Source organism: Chelon labrosus, assembly GCF_963514085.1.
Source record: "Chelon labrosus genome assembly, chromosome: 5".
In the NCBI taxonomy this organism is placed as follows: Eukaryota; Metazoa; Chordata; class Actinopteri; order Mugiliformes; family Mugilidae; genus Chelon; species Chelon labrosus.
This window is the reverse complement of record NC_140341.1, coordinates 29271436-29293681: the sequence shown is the minus strand read 5'-3', so window position 1 is coordinate 29293681 and position 22246 is coordinate 29271436. Positions and strand designations below refer to the sequence as shown.

General features: G+C 45.6%; 3 protein-coding genes across 7 annotated transcripts in view; all 3 read left to right on the top strand.

Annotated features, from left to right (window-relative positions):
• The window catches only part of LOC311488196 (collagen alpha-3(VI) chain-like), a 93660-nt gene that overhangs the window by 27068 nt on the left and 44346 nt on the right, over positions 1–22246 (top strand). The window lies entirely within an intron of this gene.
• LOC311488723 (collagen alpha-3(VI) chain-like) lies at positions 24–4895 on the top strand (the record flags this gene model as incomplete). The annotated part of the gene is made up of 6 exons (XM_084545574.1): positions 24–546; positions 836–1429; positions 1660–2259; positions 2548–3141; positions 3372–3971; positions 4261–4895. The coding sequence occupies 6 exons, from the start codon at positions 24–26 to the stop codon at positions 4893–4895; spliced, it is 3546 nt and encodes a 1181-aa protein (XP_084401700.1).
• On the top strand, positions 13714–22008 carry LOC311488722 (collagen alpha-3(VI) chain-like; the record flags this gene model as incomplete). Its single annotated transcript, XM_084545573.1, has 10 exons — positions 13714–14236; positions 14525–15118; positions 15349–15948; positions 16237–16830; positions 17061–17660; positions 17950–18543; positions 18774–19373; positions 19662–20255; positions 20486–21085; positions 21374–22008. The coding sequence occupies 10 exons, from the start codon at positions 13714–13716 to the stop codon at positions 22006–22008; spliced, it is 5934 nt and encodes a 1977-aa protein (XP_084401699.1).

The following is a 22246-nucleotide window of genomic DNA, read 5'->3' as shown; positions in this document are numbered from 1 at the left end:
GTAGTAGAACTGGATTCCCAGCTATGAGAGACTTTGTTCAAACCGTATTGGAGACACTGAGTGTGGATGACAACAGAGACCGTGTCTCAGTGGTTCAGTACAGCAGAGATCCAGCTGTCCAATTCTATTTGAACACATATGCCACAAAAGGCGAGATCCTTGACACTGTCAGAGGTTTGAGGCACAAAGGCGGAAGACCCCTCAACACTGGAGCAGCTCTCCAGTACTTGAGGGATAATGTTTTCACGGCCTCTGCTGGAAGCAGGCGTCTGGAAGGAGTTCCACAGATCCTAATATTGCTAAGTGGTGGACGATCTTTTGACAGTGTTGACGCACCAGCCTCTGCTCTCAAACAGCTGGGTGTCTTGACTTTTGCAATTGGAACCAGAGGCTCTGATATCAGAGAACTGCAGAAGATATCCCATGACCCCAGTAATGCTCTGTCTGTGTCTGAATTCACTGAGCTTCCTGGTGTCCAACAGCAACTTATGTCCTCCGTGGAAAATGTGGTTATTGACGTGACCCCGGAATCACCAACTGTACTTGGTATGTTATCAAGCACGTCTTTTTGCTGACTACCTTCTTTGTTCCACCAACATTCAGAGGGTGGAATAAGAAAAAAAAGAAATAAAGGAACATGATTTGCTCTATGTGTGCATTTACAGAAAGTTGGTAGTGTACTTTCCCTCTGTTTAAAACACAAGTAGGAAGGTCTATGTGCTTTGAACCAAAAAAAGAAAAAAGAAAAAAAGAAAAAACGGCCCGGTTGATGATTTGCCCATGACTGTACTTTTAGCAGAGGTTTTGACTTTTTTGTCTTCCTGTCTTTTCTCAGTTGACACTGCCAAAAAGGATATTGTATTCCTCCTGGATGGTTCTGATAGCACTAGGAATAGCTTCCCTGCCATGCGCGAGTTTGTTAAGACAGTGGTGGATAAACTCAGTGTGGGAGAAAACAACGACCGAGTCTCTGTGGTCCAGTACAGCAGAGAAGCAGAGGTCAACTTCTATCTGAACTCACATAACACGAAAGAGGATGTTGCGGATTCGGTCAGAGGGCTTAGGCACAAAGGAGGAAGACCCCTCAACACTGGGGCTGCCCTCCAATACGTCAGAGACAACGTCTTTACAAACTCCTCCGGAAGTCGGCGATTTCAAGGTGTTCCACAGATGTTGATCCTGCTGACTGGGGGAAGATCTTTTGACAATGTAGACACCCCAGCCTCTGAACTCAAACAGCAGGGCATCTTTGTGATTGGCATTGGAACAAGGAACTCTGACAGTAGAGAGCTGCAGAAGATATCATATGAGCCGAGTTATGCTCTATCAGTGTCTGAGTTCACTGACCTCCCAGGTGTCCAAGAACAGCTTTCCTCAGTAATGAGCACAGTGCTAGTCAGGGCCACGCCAATGACACCAACAGTGACTGGTAAGAAAGTAATCTATATTTACCTTTCAAGCTCAGGGTAGGACACAGCTTGACCTGTATTAATGTGTGATTTACTGAGTCTACGTCAGCCAGTGCAGTTTGAAGAACCAATTATGGCAGCCTTATCATTGCGAGTTGTAAAAGTTATGGTTAGCTTTCATTGTCTGACTTTGCCACAGGAAAGACTGGATGACTGTGCCTAAACATGTCCCAAATCTTATCTTTCCTAGTAGGGAGACAACCACCAGGAAGGGATTATGTGTTCTTGCTGGATGGATCTGATGGTAGTAGAACTGGATTCCCAGCTATGAGAGACTTTGTTCAAACCGTAGTGGAGACACTGAGTGTGGATGACAACAGAGACCGTGTCTCAGTGGTTCAGTACAGCAGAGATCCAGCTGTCCAATTCTATTTGAACACATATGCCACAAAAGGCGAGATCCTTGACACTGTCAGAGGTTTGAGGCACAAAGGCGGAAGACCCCTCAACACTGGAGCAGCTCTCCAGTACTTGAGAGATAATGTTTTCACGGCCTCGGCTGGAAGCAGGCGTCTGGAAGGAGTTCCACAGATCCTAATATTGCTAAGTGGTGGACGATCTTTTGACAGTGTTGACGCACCAGCCTCTGCTCTCAAACAGCTGGGTGTCTTGACTTTTGCAATTGGAACCAGAGGCTCTGATATCAGAGAACTGCAGAAGATATCCCATGACCCCAGTAATGCTCTGTCTGTGTCTGAATTCACTGAGCTTCCTGGTGTCCAACAGCAACTTATGTCCTCCGTGGAAAATGTGGTTATTGACGTGACCCCGGAATCACCAACTGTACTTGGTATGTTATCAAGCACGTCTTTTTGCTGACTACCTTCTTTGTTCCACCAACATTCAGAGGGTGGAATAAGAAAAAAAAGAAATAAAGGAACATGATTTGCTCTATGTGTGCATTTCCAGAAAGTTGGTAGTGTACTTTCCCTCTGTTTAAAACACAAGTAGGAAGGTCCATGTGCTTTGAACCAAAAAAAAAAAAAGAAAAAAAGAAAAAACGGACCGGTTGATGATTTGCCCATGACTGTACTTTTAGCAGAGGTTTTGACTTTTTTGTCTTCCTGTCTTTTCTCAGTTGACACTGCCAAAAAGGATATTGTATTCCTCCTGGATGGTTCTGATAGCACTAGGAATAGCTTCCCTGCCATGCGCGAGTTTGTTAAGACAGTGGTGGATAAACTCAGTGTGGGAGAAAACAACGACCGAGTCTCTGTGGTCCAGTACAGCAGAGAAGCAGAGGTCAACTTCTATCTGAACTCACATAACACGAAAGAGGATGTTGCGGATTCGGTCAGAGGGCTTAGACACAAAGGAGGAAGACCCCTCAACACTGGGGCTGCCCTCCAATACGTCAGAGACAACGTCTTTACAAACTCCTCCGGAAGTCGGCGCTTTCAAGGTGTTCCACAGATGTTGATCCTGCTGACTGGGGGAAGATCTTTTGACAATGTAGACACCCCAGCCTCTGCTCTCAAACAGCAGGGCATCTTTGTGATTGGCATTGGAACAAGGAACTCTGACAGTAGAGAGCTGCAGAAGATATCATATGAGCCGAGTTATGCTCTATCAGTGTCTGAGTTCACTGACCTCCCAGGTGTCCAAGAACAGCTTTCCTCAGTAATGAGCACAGTGCTAGTCAGGGCCACGCCAATGACACCAACAGTGACTGGTAAGAAAGTAATCTATATTTACCTTTCAAGCTCAGGGTAGGACACAGCTTGACCTGTATTAATGTGTGATTTACTGAGTCTACGTCAGCCAGTGCAGTTTGAAGAACCAATTATGGCAGCCTTATCATTGCGAGTTGTAAAAGTTATGGTTAGCTTTCATTGTCTGACTTTGCCACAGGAAAGACTGGATGACTGTGCCTAAACATGTCCCAAATCTTATCTTTCCTAGTAGGGAGACAACCACCAGGAAGGGATTATGTGTTCTTGCTGGATGGATCTGATGGTAGTAGAACTGGATTCCCAGCTATGAGAGACTTTGTTCAAACCGTAGTGGAGACACTGAGTGTGGATGACAACAGAGACCGTGTCTCAGTGGTTCAGTACAGCAGAGATCCAGCTGTCCAATTCTATTTGAACACATATGCCACAAAAGGCGAGATCCTTGACACTGTCAGAGGTTTGAGGCACAAAGGCGGAAGACCCCTCAACACTGGAGCAGCTCTCCAGTACTTGAGGGATAATGTTTTCACGGCCTCGGCTGGAAGCAGGCGTCTGGAAGGAGTTCCACAGATCCTAATATTGCTAAGTGGTGGACGATCTTTTGACAGTGTTGACGCACCAGCCTCTGCTCTCAAACAGCTGGGTGTCTTGACTTTTGCAATTGGAACCAGAGGCTCTGATATCAGAGAACTGCAGAAGATATCCCATGACCCCAGTAATGCTCTGTCTGTGTCTGAATTCACTGAGCTTCCTGGTGTCCAACAGCAACTTATGTCCTCCGTGGAAAATGTGGTTATTGACGTGACCCCGGAATCACCAACTGTACTTGGTATGTTATCAAGCACGTCTTTTTGCTGACTACCTTCTTTGTTCCACCAACATTCAGAGGGTGGAATAAGAAAAAAAAGAAATAAAGGAACATGATTTGCTCTATGTGTGCATTTCCAGAAAGTTGGTAGTGTACTTTCCCTCTGTTTAAAACACAAGTAGGAAGGTCCATGTGCTTTGAACCAAAAAAAAAAAAAAGAAAAAAAGAAAAAACGGACCGGTTGATGATTTGCCCATGACTGTACTTTTAGCAGAGGTTTTGACTTTTTTGTCTTCCTGTCTTTTCTCAGTTGACACTGCCAAAAAGGATATTGTATTCCTCCTGGATGGTTCTGATAGCACTAGGAATAGCTTCCCTGCCATGCGCGAGTTTGTTAAGACAGTGGTGGATAAACTCAGTGTGGGAGAAAACAACGACCGAGTCTCTGTGGTCCAGTACAGCAGAGAAGCAGAGGTCAACTTCTATCTGAACTCACATAACACGAAAGAGGATGTTGCGGATTCGGTCAGAGGGCTTAGGCACAAAGGAGGAAGACCCCTCAACACTGGGGCTGCCCTCCAATACGTCAGAGACAACGTCTTTACAAACTCCTCCGGAAGTCGGCGCCTTCAAGGTGTTCCACAGATGTTGATCCTGCTGACTGGGGGAAGATCTTTTGACAATGTAGACACCCCAGCCTCTGCTCTCAAACAGCAGGGCATCTTTGTGATTGGCATTGGAACAAGGAACTCTGACAGTAGAGAGCTGCAGAAGATATCATATGAGCCGAGTTATGCTCTATCAGTGTCTGAGTTCACTGACCTCCCAGGTGTCCAAGAACAGCTTTCCTCAGTAATGAGCACAGTGCTAGTCAGGGCCACGCCAATGACACCAACAGTGACTGGTAAGAAAGTAATCTATATTTACCTTTCAAGCTCAGGGTAGGACACAGCTTGACCTGTATTAATGTGTGATTTACTGAGTCTACGTCAGCCAGTGCAGTTTGAAGAACCAATTATGGCAGCCTTATCATTGCGAGTTGTAAAAGTTATGGTTAGCTTTCATTGTCTGACTTTGCCACAGGAAAGACTGGATGACTGTGCCTAAACATGTCCCAAATCTTATCTTTCCTAGTAGGGAGACAACCACCAGGAAGGGATTATGTGTTCTTGCTGGATGGATCTGATGGTAGTAGAACTGGATTCCCAGCTATGAGAGACTTTGTTCAAACCGTAGTGGAGACACTGAGTGTGGATGACAACAGAGACCGTGTCTCAGTGGTTCAGTACAGCAGAGATCCAGCTGTCCAATTCTATTTGAACACATATGCCACAAAAGGCGAGATCCTTGACACTGTCAGAGGTTTGAGGCACAAAGGCGGAAGACCCCTCAACACTGGAGCAGCTCTCCAGTACTTGAGGGATAATGTTTTCACGGCCTCTGCTGGAAGCAGGCGTCTGGAAGGAGTTCCACAGATCCTAATATTGCTAAGTGGTGGACGATCTTTTGACAGTGTTGACGCACCAGCCTCTGCTCTCAAACAGCTGGGTGTCTTGACTTTTGCAATTGGAACTAGAGGCTCTGATATCAGAGAACTGCAGAAGATATCCCATGACCCCAGTAATGCTCTGTCTGTGTCTGAATTCACTGAGCTTCCTGGTGTCCAACAGCAACTTATGTCCTCCGTGGAAAATGTGGTTATTGACGTGACCCCGGAATCACCAACTGTACTTGGTATGTTATCAAGCACGTCTTTTTGCTGACTACCTTCTTTGTTCCACCAACATTCAGAGGGTGGAATAAGAAAAAAAAGAAATAAAGGAACATGATTTGCTCTATGTGTGCATTTCCAGAAAGTTGGTAGTGTACTTTCCCTCTGTTTAAAACACAAGTAGGAAGGTCCATGTGCTTTGAACCAAAAAAAAAAAAAGAAAAAAAGAAAAAACGGACCGGTTGATGATTTGCCCATGACTGTACTTTTAGCAGAGGTTTTGACTTTTTTGTCTTCCTGTCTTTTCTCAGTTGACACTGCCAAAAAGGATATTGTATTCCTCCTGGATGGTTCTGATAGCACTAGGAATAGCTTCCCTGCCATGCGCGAGTTTGTTAAGACAGTGGTGGATAAACTCAGTGTGGGAGAAAACAACGACCGAGTCTCTGTGGTCCAGTACAGCAGAGAAGCAGAGGTCAACTTCTATCTGAACTCACATAACACGAAAGAGGATGTTGCGGATTCGGTCAGAGGGCTTAGACACAAAGGAGGAAGACCCCTCAACACTGGGGCTGCCCTCCAATACGTCAGAGACAACGTCTTTACAAACTCCTCCGGAAGTCGGCGCTTTCAAGGTGTTCCACAGATGTTGATCCTGCTGACTGGGGGAAGATCTTTTGACAATGTAGACACCCCAGCCTCTGCTCTCAAACAGCAGGGCATCTTTGTGATTGGCATTGGAACAAGGAACTCTGACAGTAGAGAGCTGCAGAAGATATCATATGAGCCGAGTTATGCTCTATCAGTGTCTGAGTTCACTGACCTCCCAGGTGTCCAAGAACAGCTTTCCTCAGTAATGAGCACAGTGCTAGTCAGGGCCACGCCAATGACACCAACAGTGACTGGTAAGAAAGTAATCTATATTTACCTTTCAAGCTCAGGGTAGGACACAGCTTGACCTGTATTAATGTGTGATTTACTGAGTCTACGTCAGCCAGTGCAGTTTGAAGAACCAATTATGGCAGCCTTATCATTGCGAGTTGTAAAAGTTATGGTTAGCTTTCATTGTCTGACTTTGCCACAGGAAAGACTGGATGACTGTGCCTAAACATGTCCCAAATCTTATCTTTCCTAGTAGGGAGACAACCACCAGGAAGGGATTATGTGTTCTTGCTGGATGGATCTGATGGTAGTAGAACTGGATTCCCAGCTATGAGAGACTTTGTTCAAACCGTAGTGGAGACACTGAGTGTGGATGACAACAGAGACCGTGTCTCAGTGGTTCAGTACAGCAGAGATCCAGCTGTCCAATTCTATTTGAACACATATGCCACAAAAGGCGAGATCCTTGACACTGTCAGAGGTTTGAGGCACAAAGGCGGAAGACCCCTCAACACTGGAGCAGCTCTCCAGTACTTGAGGGATAATGTTTTCACGGCCTCGGCTGGAAGCAGGCGTCTGGAAGGAGTTCCACAGATCCTAATATTGCTAAGTGGTGGACGATCTTTTGACAGTGTTGACGCACCAGCCTCTGCTCTCAAACAGCTGGGTGTCTTGACTTTTGCAATTGGAACCAGAGGCTCTGATATCAGAGAACTGCAGAAGATATCCCATGACCCCAGTAATGCTCTGTCTGTGTCTGAATTCACTGAGCTTCCTGGTGTCCAACAGCAACTTATGTCCTCCGTGGAAAATGTGGTTATTGACGTGACCCCGGAATCACCAACTGTACTTGGTATGTTATCAAGCACGTCTTTTTGCTGACTACCTTCTTTGTTCCACCAACATTCAGAGGGTGGAATAAGAAAAAAAAGAAATAAAGGAACATGATTTGCTCTATGTGTGCATTTCCAGAAAGTTGGTAGTGTACTTTCCCTCTGTTTAAAACACAAGTAGGAAGGTCCATGTGCTTTGAACCAAAAAAAAAAAAAGAAAAAACGGACCGGTTGATGATTTGCCCATGACTGTACTTTTAGCAGAGGTTTTGACTTTTTTGTCTTCCTGTCTTTTCTCAGTTGACACTGCCAAAAAGGATATTGTATTCCTCCTGGATGGTTCTGATAGCACTAGGAATAGCTTCCCTGCCATGCGCGAGTTTGTTAAGACAGTGGTGGATAAACTCAGTGTGGGAGAAAACAACGACCGAGTCTCTGTGGTCCAGTACAGCAGAGAAGCAGAGGTCAACTTCTATCTGAACTCACATAACACGAAAGAGGATGTTGCGGATTCGGTCAGAGGGCTTAGACACAAAGGAGGAAGACCCCTCAACACTGGGGCTGCCCTCCAATACGTCAGAGACAACGTCTTTACAAACTCCTCCGGAAGTCGGCGCTTTCAAGGTGTTCCACAGATGTTGATCCTGCTGACTGGGGGAAGATCTTTTGACAATGTAGACACCCCAGCCTCTGCTCTCAAACAGCAGGGCATCTTTGTGATTGGCATTGGAACAAGGAACTCTGACAGTAGAGAGCTGCAGAAGATATCATATGAGCCGAGTTATGCTCTATCAGTGTCTGAGTTCACTGACCTCCCAGGTGTCCAAGAACAGCTTTCCTCAGTAATGAGCACAGTGCTAGTCAGGGCCACGCCAATGACACCAACAGTGACTGGTAAGAAAGTAATCTATATTTACCTTTCAAGCTCAGGGTAGGACACAGCTTGACCTGTATTAATGTGTGATTTACTGAGTCTACGTCAGCCAGTGCAGTTTGAAGAACCAATTATGGCAGCCTTATCATTGCGAGTTGTAAAAGTTATGGTTAGCTTTCATTGTCTGACTTTGCCACAGGAAAGACTGGATGACTGTGCCTAAACATGTCCCAAATCTTATCTTTCCTAGTAGGGAGACAACCACCAGGAAGGGATTATGTGTTCTTGCTGGATGGATCTGATGGTAGTAGAACTGGATTCCCAGCTATGAGAGACTTTGTTCAAACCGTAGTGGAGACACTGAGTGTGGATGACAACAGAGACCGTGTCTCAGTGGTTCAGTACAGCAGAGATCCAGCTGTCCAATTCTATTTGAACACATATGCCACAAAAGGCGAGATCCTTGACACTGTCAGAGGTTTGAGGCACAAAGGCGGAAGACCCCTCAACACTGGAGCAGCTCTCCAGTACTTGAGGGATAATGTTTTCACGGCCTCGGCTGGAAGCAGGCGTCTGGAAGGAGTTCCACAGATCCTAATATTGCTAAGTGGTGGACGATCTTTTGACAGTGTTGACGCACCAGCCTCTGCTCTCAAACAGCTGGGTGTCTTGACTTTTGCAATTGGAACCAGAGGCTCTGATATCAGAGAACTGCAGAAGATATCCCGTGACCCCAGTAATGCTCTGTCTGTGTCTGAATTCACTGAGCTTCCTGGTGTCCAACAGCAACTTATGTCCTCCGTGGAAAATGTGGTTATTGACGTGACCCCGGAATCACCAACTGTACTTGGTATGTTATCAAGCACGTCTTTTTGCTGACTACCTTCTTTGTTCCACCAACATTCAGAGGGTGGAATAAGAAAAAAAAGAAATAAAGGAACATGATTTGCTCTATGTGTGCATTTCCAGAAAGTTGGTAGTGTACTTTCCCTCTGTTTAAAACACAAGTAGGAAGGTCCATGTGCTTTGAACCAAAAAAAAAAAAAGAAAAAAAGAAAAAATGGACCGGTTGATGATTTGCCCATGACTGAACTTTTAGCAGAGGTTTTGACTTTTTTGTCTTCCTGTCTTTTCTCAGTTGACACTGCCAAAAAGGATATTGTATTCCTCCTGGATGGTTCTGATAGCACTAGGAATAGCTTCCCTGCCATGCGCGAGTTTGTTAAGACAGTGGTGGATAAACTCAGTGTGGGAGAAAACAACGACCGAGTCTCTGTGGTCCAGTACAGCAGAGAAGCAGAGGTCAACTTCTATCTGAACTCACATAACACGAAAGAGGATGTTGCGGATTCGGTCAGAGGGCTTAGGCACAAAGGAGGAAGACCCCTCAACACTGGGGCTGCCCTCCAATACGTCAGAGACAACGTCTTTACAAACTCCTCCGGAAGTCGGCGCTTTCAAGGTGTTCCACAGATGTTGATCCTGCTGACTGGGGGAAGATCTTTTGACAATGTAGACACCCCAGCCTCTGCTCTCAAACAGCAGGGCATCTTTGTGATTGGCATTGGAACAAGGAACTCTGACAGTAGAGAGCTGCAGAAGATATCATATGAGCCGAGTTATGCTCTATCAGTGTCTGAGTTCACTGACCTCCCAGGTGTCCAAGAACAGCTTTCCTCAGTAATGAGCACAGTGCTAGTCAGGGCCACGCCAATGACACCAACAGTGACTGGTAAGAAAGTAATCTATATTTACCTTTCAAGCTCAGGGTAGGACACAGCTTGACCTGTATTAATGTGTGATTTACTGAGTCTACGTCAGCCAGTGCAGTTTGAAGAACCAATTATGGCAGCCTTATCATTGCGAGTTGTAAAAGTTATGGTTAGCTTTCATTGTCTGACTTTGCCACAGGAAAGACTGGATGACTGTGCCTAAACATGTCCCAAATCTTATCTTTCCTAGTAGGGAGACAACCACCAGGAAGGGATTATGTGTTCTTGCTGGATGGATCTGATGGTAGTAGAACTGGATTCCCAGCTATGAGAGACTTTGTTCAAACCGTATTGGAGACACTGAGTGTGGATGACAACAGAGACCGTGTCTCAGTGGTTCAGTACAGCAGAGATCCAGCTGTCCAATTCTATTTGAACACATATGCCACAAAAGGCGAGATCCTTGACACTGTCAGAGGTTTGAGGCACAAAGGCGGAAGACCCCTCAACACTGGAGCAGCTCTCCAGTACTTGAGGGATAATGTTTTCACGGCCTCTGCTGGAAGCAGGCGTCTGGAAGGAGTTCCACAGATCCTAATATTGCTAAGTGGTGGACGATCTTTTGACAGTGTTGACGCACCAGCCTCTGCTCTCAAACAGCTGGGTGTCTTGACTTTTGCAATTGGAACCAGAGGCTCTGATATCAGAGAACTGCAGAAGATATCCCGTGACCCCAGTAATGCTCTGTCTGTGTCTGAATTCACTGAGCTTCCTGGTGTCCAACAGCAACTTATGTCCTCCGTGGAAAATGTGGTTATTGACGTGACCCCGGAATCACCAACTGTACTTGGTATGTTATCAAGCACGTCTTTTTGCTGACTACCTTCTTTGTTCCACCAACATTCAGAGGGTGGAATAAGAAAAAAAAGAAATAAAGGAACATGATTTGCTCTATGTGTGCATTTCCAGAAAGTTGGTAGTGTACTTTCCCTCTGTTTAAAACACAAGTAGGAAGGTCCATGTGCTTTGAACCAAAAAAAAAAAAAGAAAAAAAGAAAAAACGGACCGGTTGATGATTTGCCCATGACTGTACTTTTAGCAGAGGTTTTGACTTTTTTGTCTTCCTGTCTTTTCTCAGTTGACACTGCCAAAAAGGATATTGTATTCCTCCTGGATGGTTCTGATAGCACTAGGAATAGCTTCCCTGCCATGCGCGAGTTTGTTAAGACAGTGGTGGATAAACTCAGTGTGGGAGAAAACAACGACCGAGTCTCTGTGGTCCAGTACAGCAGAGAAGCAGAGGTCAACTTCTATCTGAACTCACATAACACGAAAGAGGATGTTGCGGATTCGGTCAGAGGGCTTAGGCACAAAGGAGGAAGACCCCTCAACACTGGGGCTGCCCTCCAATACGTCAGAGACAACGTCTTTACAAACTCCTCCGGAAGTCGGCGCTTTCAAGGTGTTCCACAGATGTTGATCCTGCTGACTGGGGGAAGATCTTTTGACAATGTAGACACCCCAGCCTCTGCTCTCAAACAGCAGGGCATCTTTGTGATTGGCATTGGAACAAGGAACTCTGACAGTAGAGAGCTGCAGAAGATATCATATGAGCCGAGTTATGCTCTATCAGTGTCTGAGTTCACTGACCTCCCAGGTGTCCAAGAACAGCTTTCCTCAGTAATGAGCACAGTGCTAGTCAGGGCCACGCCAATGACACCAACAGTGACTGGTAAGAAAGTAATCTATATTTACCTTTCAAGCTCAGGGTAGGACACAGCTTGACCTGTATTAATGTGTGATTTACTGAGTCTACGTCAGCCAGTGCAGTTTGAAGAACCAATTATGGCAGCCTTATCATTGCGAGTTGTAAAAGTTATGGTTAGCTTTCATTGTCTGACTTTGCCACAGGAAAGACTGGATGACTGTGCCTAAACATGTCCCAAATCTTATCTTTCCTAGTAGGGAGACAACCACCAGGAAGGGATTATGTGTTCTTGCTGGATGGATCTGATGGTAGTAGAACTGGATTCCCAGCTATGAGAGACTTTGTTCAAACCGTAGTGGAGACACTGAGTGTGGATGACAACAGAGACCGTGTCTCAGTGGTTCAGTACAGCAGAGATCCAGCTGTCCAATTCTATTTGAACACATATGCCACAAAAGGCGAGATCCTTGACACTGTCAGAGGTTTGAGGCACAAAGGCGGAAGACCCCTCAACACTGGAGCAGCTCTCCAGTACTTGAGGGATAATGTTTTCACGGCCTCGGCTGGAAGCAGGCGTCTGGAAGGAGTTCCACAGATCCTAATATTGCTAAGTGGTGGACGATCTTTTGACAGTGTTGACGCACCAGCCTCTGCTCTCAAACAGCTGGGTGTCTTGACTTTTGCAATTGGAACCAGAGGCTCTGATATCAGAGAACTGCAGAAGATATCCCGTGACCCCAGTAATGCTCTGTCTGTGTCTGAATTCACTGAGCTTCCTGGTGTCCAACAGCAACTTATGTCCTCCGTGGAAAATGTGGTTATTGACGTGACCCCGGAATCACCAACTGTACTTGGTATGTTATCAAGCACGTCTTTTTGCTGACTACCTTCTTTGTTCCACCAACATTCAGAGGGTGGAATAAGAAAAAAAAGAAATAAAGGAACATGATTTGCTCTATGTGTGCATTTCCAGAAAGTTGGTAGTGTACTTTCCCTCTGTTTAAAACACAAGTAGGAAGGTCCATGTGCTTTGAACCAAAAAAAAAAAAAGAAAAAAAGAAAAAATGGACCGGTTGATGATTTGCCCATGACTGAACTTTTAGCAGAGGTTTTGACTTTTTTGTCTTCCTGTCTTTTCTCAGTTGACACTGCCAAAAAGGATATTGTATTCCTCCTGGATGGTTCTGATAGCACTAGGAATAGCTTCCCTGCCATGCGCGAGTTTGTTAAGACAGTGGTGGATAAACTCAGTGTGGGAGAAAACAACGACCGAGTCTCTGTGGTCCAGTACAGCAGAGAAGCAGAGGTCAACTTCTATCTGAACTCACATAACACGAAAGAGGATGTTGCGGATTCGGTCAGAGGGCTTAGGCACAAAGGAGGAAGACCCCTCAACACTGGGGCTGCCCTCCAATACGTCAGAGACAACGTCTTTACAAACTCCTCCGGAAGTCGGCGCTTTCAAGGTGTTCCACAGATGTTGATCCTGCTGACTGGGGGAAGATCTTTTGACAATGTAGACACCCCAGCCTCTGCTCTCAAACAGCAGGGCATCTTTGTGATTGGCATTGGAACAAGGAACTCTGACAGTAGAGAGCTGCAGAAGATATCATATGAGCCGAGTTATGCTCTATCAGTGTCTGAGTTCACTGACCTCCCAGGTGTCCAAGAACAGCTTTCCTCAGTAATGAGCACAGTGCTAGTCAGGGCCACGCCAATGACACCAACAGTGACTGGTAAGAAAGTAATCTATATTTACCTTTCAAGCTCAGGGTAGGACACAGCTTGACCTGTATTAATGTGTGATTTACTGAGTCTACGTCAGCCAGTGCAGTTTGAAGAACCAATTATGGCAGCCTTATCATTGCGAGTTGTAAAAGTTATGGTTAGCTTTCATTGTCTGACTTTGCCACAGGAAAGACTGGATGACTGTGCCTAAACATGTCCCAAATCTTATCTTTCCTAGTAGGGAGACAACCACCAGGAAGGGATTATGTGTTCTTGCTGGATGGATCTGATGGTAGTAGAACTGGATTCCCAGCTATGAGAGACTTTGTTCAAACCGTAGTGGAGACACTGAGTGTGGATGACAACAGAGACCGTGTCTCAGTGGTTCAGTACAGCAGAGATCCAGCTGTCCAATTCTATTTGAACACATATGCCACAAAAGGCGAGATCCTTGACACTGTCAGAGGTTTGAGGCACAAAGGCGGAAGACCCCTCAACACTGGAGCAGCTCTCCAGTACTTGAGGGATAATGTTTTCACGGCCTCTGCTGGAAGCAGGCGTCTGGAAGGAGTTCCACAGATCCTAATATTGCTAAGTGGTGGACGATCTTTTGACAGTGTTGACGCACCAGCCTCTGCTCTCAAACAGCTGGGTGTCTTGACTTTTGCAATTGGAACCAGAGGCTCTGATATCAGAGAACTGCAGAAGATATCCCGTGACCCCAGTAATGCTCTGTCTGTGTCTGAATTCACTGAGCTTCCTGGTGTCCAACAGCAACTTATGTCCTCCGTGGAAAATGTGGTTATTGACGTGACCCCGGAATCACCAACTGTACTTGGTATGTTATCAAGCACGTCTTTTTGCTGACTACCTTCTTTGTTCCACCAACATTCAGAGGGTGGAATAAGAAAAAAAAGAAATAAAGGAACATGATTTGCTCTATGTGTGCATTTCCAGAAAGTTGGTAGTGTACTTTCCCTCTGTTTAAAACACAAGTAGGAAGGTCCATGTGCTTTGAACCAAAAAAAAAAAAAGAAAAAAAGAAAAAACGGACCGGTTGATGATTTGCCCATGACTGTACTTTTAGCAGAGGTTTTGACTTTTTTGTCTTCCTGTCTTTTCTCAGTTGACACTGCCAAAAAGGATATTGTATTCCTCCTGGATGGTTCTGATAGCACTAGGAATAGCTTCCCTGCCATGCGCGAGTTTGTTAAGACAGTGGTGGATAAACTCAGTGTGGGAGAAAACAACGACCGAGTCTCTGTGGTCCAGTACAGCAGAGAAGCAGAGGTCAACTTCTATCTGAACTCACATAACACGAAAGAGGATGTTGCGGATTCGGTCAGAGGGCTTAGGCACAAAGGAGGAAGACCCCTCAACACTGGGGCTGCCCTCCAATACGTCAGAGACAACGTCTTTACAAACTCCTCCGGAAGTCGGCGCTTTCAAGGTGTTCCACAGATGTTGATCCTGCTGACTGGGGGAAGATCTTTTGACAATGTAGACACCCCAGCCTCTGCTCTCAAACAGCAGGGCATCTTTGTGATTGGCATTGGAACAAGGAACTCTGACAGTAGAGAGCTGCAGAAGATATCATATGAGCCGAGTTATGCTCTATCAGTGTCTGAGTTCACTGACCTCCCAGGTGTCCAAGAACAGCTTTCCTCAGTAATGAGCACAGTGCTAGTCAGGGCCACGCCAATGACACCAACAGTGACTGGTAAGAAAGTAATCTATATTTACCTTTCAAGCTCAGGGTAGGACACAGCTTGACCTGTATTAATGTGTGATTTACTGAGTCTACGTCAGCCAGTGCAGTTTGAAGAACCAATTATGGCAGCCTTATCATTGCGAGTTGTAAAAGTTATGGTTAGCTTTCATTGTCTGACTTTGCCACAGGAAAGACTGGATGACTGTGCCTAAACATGTCCCAAATCTTATCTTTCCTAGTAGGGAGACAACCACCAGGAAGGGATTATGTGTTCTTGCTGGATGGATCTGATGGTAGTAGAACTGGATTCCCAGCTATGAGAGACTTTGTTCAAACCGTAGTGGAGACACTGAGTGTGGATGACAACAGAGACCGTGTCTCAGTGGTTCAGTACAGCAGAGATCCAGCTGTCCAATTCTATTTGAACACATATGCCACAAAAGGCGAGATCCTTGACACTGTCAGAGGTTTGAGGCACAAAGGCGGAAGACCCCTCAACACTGGAGCAGCTCTCCAGTACTTGAGGGATAATGTTTTCACGGCCTCTGCTGGAAGCAGGCGTCTGGAAGGAGTTCCACAGATCCTAATATTGCTAAGTGGTGGACGATCTTTTGACAGTGTTGACGCACCAGCCTCTGCTCTCAAACAGCTGGGTGTCTTGACTTTTGCAATTGGAACCAGAGGCTCTGATATCAGAGAACTGCAGAAGATATCCCGTGACCCCAGTAATGCTCTGTCTGTGTCTGAATTCACTGAGCTTCCTGGTGTCCAACAGCAACTTATGTCCTCCGTGGAAAATGTGGTTATTGACGTGACCCCGGAATCACCAACTGTACTTGGTATGTTATCAAGCACGTCTTTTTGCTGACTACCTTCTTTGTTCCACCAACATTCAGAGGGTGGAATAAGAAAAAAAAGAAATAAAGGAACATGATTTGCTCTATGTGTGCATTTCCAGAAAGTTGGTAGTGTACTTTCCCTCTGTTTAAAACACAAGTAGGAAGGTCCATGTGCTTTGAACCAAAAAAAAAAAAAGAAAAAAAGAAAAAACGGACCGGTTGATGATTTGCCCATGACTGTACTTTTAGCAGAGGTTTTGACTTTTTTGTCTTCCTGTCTTTTCTCAGTTGACACTGCCAAAAAGGATATTGTATTCCTCCTGGATGGTTCTGATAGCACTAGGAATAGCTTCCCTGCCATGCGCGAGTTTGTTAAGACAGTGGTGGATAAACTCAGTGTGGGAGAAAACAACGACCGAGTCTCTGTGGTCCAGTACAGCAGAGAAGCAGAGGTCAACTTCTATCTGAACTCACATAACACGAAAGAGGATGTTGCGGATTCGGTCAGAGGGCTTAGGCACAAAGGAGGAAGACCCCTCAACACTGGGGCTGCCCTCCAATACGTCAGAGACAACGTCTTTACAAACTCCTCCGGAAGTCGGCGCTTTCAAGGTGTTCCACAGATGTTGATCCTGCTGACTGGGGGAAGATCTTTTGACAATGTAGACACCCCAGCCTCTGCTCTCAAACAGCAGGGCATCTTTGTGATTGGCATTGGAACAAGGAACTCTGACAGTAGAGAGCTGCAGAAGATATCATATGAGCCGAGTTATGCTCTATCAGTGTCTGAGTTCACTGACCTCCCAGGTGTCCAAGAACAGCTTTCCTCAGTAATGAGCACAGTGCTAGTCAGGGCCACGCCAATGACACCAACAGTGACTGGTAAGAAAGTAATCTATATTTACCTTTCAAGCTCAGGGTAGGACACAGCTTGACCTGTATTAATGTGTGATTTACTGAGTCTACGTCAGCCAGTGCAGTTTGAAGAACCAATTATGGCAGCCTTATCATTGCGAGTTGTAAAAGTTATGGTTAGCTTTCATTGTCTGACTTTGCCACAGGAAAGACTGGATGACTGTGCCTAAACATGTCCCAAATCTTATCTTTCCTAGTAGGGAGACAACCACCAGGAAGGGATTATGTGTTCTTGCTGGATGGATCTGATGGTAGTAGAACTGGATTCCCAGCTATGAGAGACTTTGTTCAAACCGTAGTGGAGACACTGAGTGTGGATGACAACAGAGACCGTGTCTCAGTGGTTCAGTACAGCAGAGATCCAGCTGTCCAATTCTATTTGAACACATATGCCACAAAAGGCGAGATCCTTGACACTGTCAGAGGTTTGAGGCACAAAGGCGGAAGACCCCTCAACACTGGAGCAGCTCTCCAGTACTTGAGGGATAATGTTTTCACGGCCTCGGCTGGAAGCAGGCGTCTGGAAGGAGTTCCACAGATCCTAATATTGCTAAGTGGTGGACGATCTTTTGACAGTGTTGACGCACCAGCCTCTGCTCTCAAACAGCTGGGTGTCTTGACTTTTGCAATTGGAACCAGAGGCTCTGATATCAGAGAACTGCAGAAGATATCCCGTGACCCCAGTAATGCTCTGTCTGTGTCTGAATTCACTGAGCTTCCTGGTGTCCAACAGCAACTTATGTCCTCCGTGGAAAATGTGGTTATTGACGTGACCCCGGAATCACCAACTGTACTTGGTATGTTATCAAGCACGTCTTTTTGCTGACTACCTTCTTTGTTCCACCAACATTCAGAGGGTGGAATAAGAAAAAAAAGAAATAAAGGAACATGATTTGCTCTATGTGTGCATTTCCAGAAAGTTGGTAGTGTACTTTCCCTCTGTTTAAAACACAAGTAGGAAGGTCCATGTGCTTTGAACCAAAAAAAAAAAAAAGAAAAAAAGAAAAAACGGACCGGTTGATGATTTGCCCATGACTGAACTTTTAGCAGAGGTTTTGACTTTTTTGTCTTCCTGTCTTTTCTCAGTTGACACTGCCAAAAAGGATATTGTATTCCTCCTGGATGGTTCTGATAGCACTAGGAATAGCTTCCCTGCCATGCGCGAGTTTGTTAAGACAGTGGTGGATAAACTCAGTGTGGGAGAAAACAACGACCGAGTCTCTGTGGTCCAGTACAGCAGAGAAGCAGAGGTCAACTTCTATCTGAACTCACATAACACGAAAGAGGATGTTGCGGATTCGGTCAGAGGGCTTAGGCACAAAGGAGGAAGACCCCTCAACACTGGGGCTGCCCTCCAATACGTCAGAGACAACGTCTTTACAAACTCCTCCGGAAGTCGGCGCTTTCAAGGTGTTCCACAGATGTTGATCCTGCTGACTGGGGGAAGATCTTTTGACAATGTAGACACCCCAGCCTCTGCTCTCAAACAGCAGGGCATCTTTGTGATTGGCATTGGAACAAGGAACTCTGACAGTAGAGAGCTGCAGAAGATATCATATGAGCCGAGTTATGCTCTATCAGTGTCTGAGTTCACTGACCTCCCAGGTGTCCAAGAACAGCTTTCCTCAGTAATGAGCACAGTGCTAGTCAGGGCCACGCCAATGACACCAACAGTGACTGGTAAGAAAGTAATCTATATTTACCTTTCAAGCTCAGGGTAGGACACAGCTTGACCTGTATTAATGTGTGATTTACTGAGTCTACGTCAGCCAGTGCAGTTTGAAGAACCAATTATGGCAGCCTTATCATTGCGAGTTGTAAAAGTTATGGTTAGCTTTCATTGTCTGACTTTGCCACAGGAAAGACTGGATGACTGTGCCTAAACATGTCCCAAATCTTATCTTTCCTAGTAGGGAGACAACCACCAGGAAGGGATTATGTGTTCTTGCTGGATGGATCTGATGGTAGTAGAACTGGATTCCCAGCTATGAGAGACTTTGTTCAAACCGTAGTGGAGACACTGAGTGTGGATGACAACAGAGACCGTGTCTCAGTGGTTCAGTACAGCAGAGATCCAGCTGTCCAATTCTATTTGAACACATATGCCACAAAAGGCGAGATCCTTGACACTGTCAGAGGTTTGAGGCACAAAGGCGGAAGACCCCTCAACACTGGAGCAGCTCTCCAGTACTTGAGGGATAATGTTTTCACGGCCTCTGCTGGAAGCAGGCGTCTGGAAGGAGTTCCACAGATCCTAATATTGCTAAGTGGTGGACGATCTTTTGACAGTGTTGACGCACCAGCCTCTGCTCTCAAACAGCTGGGTGTCTTGACTTTTGCAATTGGAACCAGAGGCTCTGATATCAGAGAACTGCAGAAGATATCCCATGACCCCAGTAATGCTCTGTCTGTGTCTGAATTCACTGAGCTTCCTGGTGTCCAACAGCAACTTATGTCCTCCGTGGAAAATGTGGTTATTGACGTGACCCCGGAATCACCAACTGTACTTGGTATGTTATCAAGCACGTCTTTTTGCTGACTACCTTCTTTGTTCCACCAACATTCAGAGGGTGGAATAAGAAAAAAAAGAAATAAAGGAACATGATTTGCTCTATGTGTGCATTTCCAGAAAGTTGGTAGTGTACTTTCCCTCTGTTTAAAACACAAGTAGGAAGGTCCATGTGCTTTGAACCAAAAAAAAAAAAAGAAAAAAAGAAAAAACGGACCGGTTGATGATTTGCCCATGACTGTACTTTTAGCAGAGGTTTTGACTTTTTTGTCTTCCTGTCTTTTCTCAGTTGACACTGCCAAAAAGGATATTGTATTCCTCCTGGATGGTTCTGATAGCACTAGGAATAGCTTCCCTGCCATGCGCGAGTTTGTTAAGACAGTGGTGGATAAACTCAATGTGGGAGAAAACAACGACCGAGTCTCTGTGGTCCAGTACAGCAGAGAAGCAGAGGTCAACTTCTATCTGAACTCACATAACACGAAAGAGGATGTTGCGGATTCGGTCAGAGGGCTTAGGCACAAAGGAGGAAGACCCCTCAACACTGGGGCTGCCCTCCAATACGTCAGAGACAACGTCTTTACAAACTCCTCCGGAAGTCGGCGCTTTCAAGGTGTTCCACAGATGTTGATCCTGCTGACTGGGGGAAGATCTTTTGACAATGTAGACACCCCAGCCTCTGCTCTCAAACAGCAGGGCATCTTTGTGATTGGCATTGGAACAAGGAACTCTGACAGTAGAGAGCTGCAGAAGATATCATATGAGCCGAGTTATGCTCTATCAGTGTCTGAGTTCACTGACCTCCCAGGTGTCCAAGAACAGCTTTCCTCAGTAATGAGCACAGTGCTAGTCAGGGCCACGCCAATGACACCAACAGTGACTGGTAAGAAAGTAATCTATGTTTACCTTTCAAGCTCAGGGTAGGACACAGCTTGACCTGTATTAATGTGTGATTTACTGAGTCTACGTCAGCCAGTGCAGTTTGAAGAACCAATTATGGCAGCCTAATCATTGCGAGTTGTAAAAGTTATGGTTAGCTTTCATTGTCTGACTTTGCCACAGGAAAGACTGGATGACTGTGCCTAAACATGTCCCAAATCTTATCTTTCCTAGTAGGGAGACAACCACCAGGAAGGGATTATGTGTTCTTGCTGGATGGATCTGATGGTAGTAGAACTGGATTCCCAGCTATGAGAGACTTTGTTCAAACCGTAGTGGAGACACTGAGTGTGGATGACAACAGAGACCGTGTCTCAGTGGTTCAGTACAGCAGAGATCCAGCTGTCCAATTCTATTTGAACACATATGCCACAAAAGGCGAGATCCTTGACACTGTCAGAGGTTTGAGGCACAAAGGCGGAAGACCCCTCAACACTGGAGCAGCTCTCCAGTACTTGAGGGATAATGTTTTCACGGCCTCTGCTGGAAGCAGGCGTCTGGAAGGAGTTCCACAGATCCTAATATTGCTAAGTGGTGGACGATCTTTTGACAGTGTTGACGCACCAGCCTCTGCTCTCAAACAGCTGGGTGTCTTGACTTTTGCAATTGGAACCAGAGGCTCTGATATCAGAGAACTGCAGAAGATATCCCATGACCCCAGTAATGCTCTGTCTGTGTCTGAATTCACTGAGCTTCCTGGTGTCCAACAGCAACTTATGTCCTCCGTGGAAAATGTGGTTATTGACGTGACCCCGGAATCACCAACTGTACTTGGTATGTTATCAAGCACGTCTTTTTGCTGACTACCTTCTTTGTTCCACCAACATTCAGAGGGTGGAATAAGAAAAAAAAGAAATAAAGGAACATGATTTGCTCTATGTGTGCATTTCCAGAAAGTTGGTAGTGTACTTTCCCTCTGTTTAAAACACAAGTAGGAAGGTCCATGTGCTTTGAACCAAAAAAAAAAAAAGAAAAAAAGAAAAAACGGACCGGTTGATGATTTGCCCATGACTGTACTTTTAGCAGAGGTTTTGACTTTTTTGTCTTCCTGTCTTTTCTCAGTTGACACTGCCAAAAAGGATATTGTATTCCTCCTGGATGGTTCTGATAGCACTAGGAATAGCTTCCCTGCCATGCGCGAGTTTGTTAAGACAGTGGTGGATAAACTCAGTGTGGGAGAAAACAACGACCGAGTCTCTGTGGTCCAGTACAGCAGAGAAGCAGAGGTCAACTTCTATCTGAACTCACATAACACGAAAGAGGATGTTGCGGATTCGGTCAGAGGGCTTAGACACAAAGGAGGAAGACCCCTCAACACTGGGGCTGCCCTCCAATACGTCAGAGACAACGTCTTTACAAACTCCTCCGGAAGTCGGCGCTTTCAAGGTGTTCCACAGATGTTGATCCTGCTGACTGGGGGAAGATCTTTTGACAATGTAGACACCCCAGCCTCTGCTCTCAAACAGCAGGGCATCTTTGTGATTGGCATTGGAACAAGGAACTCTGACAGTAGAGAGCTGCAGAAGATATCATATGAGCCGAGTTATGCTCTATCAGTGTCTGAGTTCACTGACCTCCCAGGTGTCCAAGAACAGCTTTCCTCAGTAATGAGCACAGTGCTAGTCAGGGCCACGCCAATGACACCAACAGTGACTGGTAAGAAAGTAATCTATGTTTACCTTTCAAGCTCAGGGTAGGACACAGCTTGACCTGTATTAATGTGTGATTTACTGAGTCTACGTCAGCCAGTGCAGTTTGAAGAACCAATTATGGCAGCCTAATCATTGCGAGTTGTAAAAGTTATGGTTAGCTTTCATTGTCTGACTTTGCCACAGGAAAGACTGGATGACTGTGCCTAAACATGTCCCAAATCTTATCTTTCCTAGTAGGGAGACAACCACCAGGAAGGGATTATGTGTTCTTGCTGGATGGATC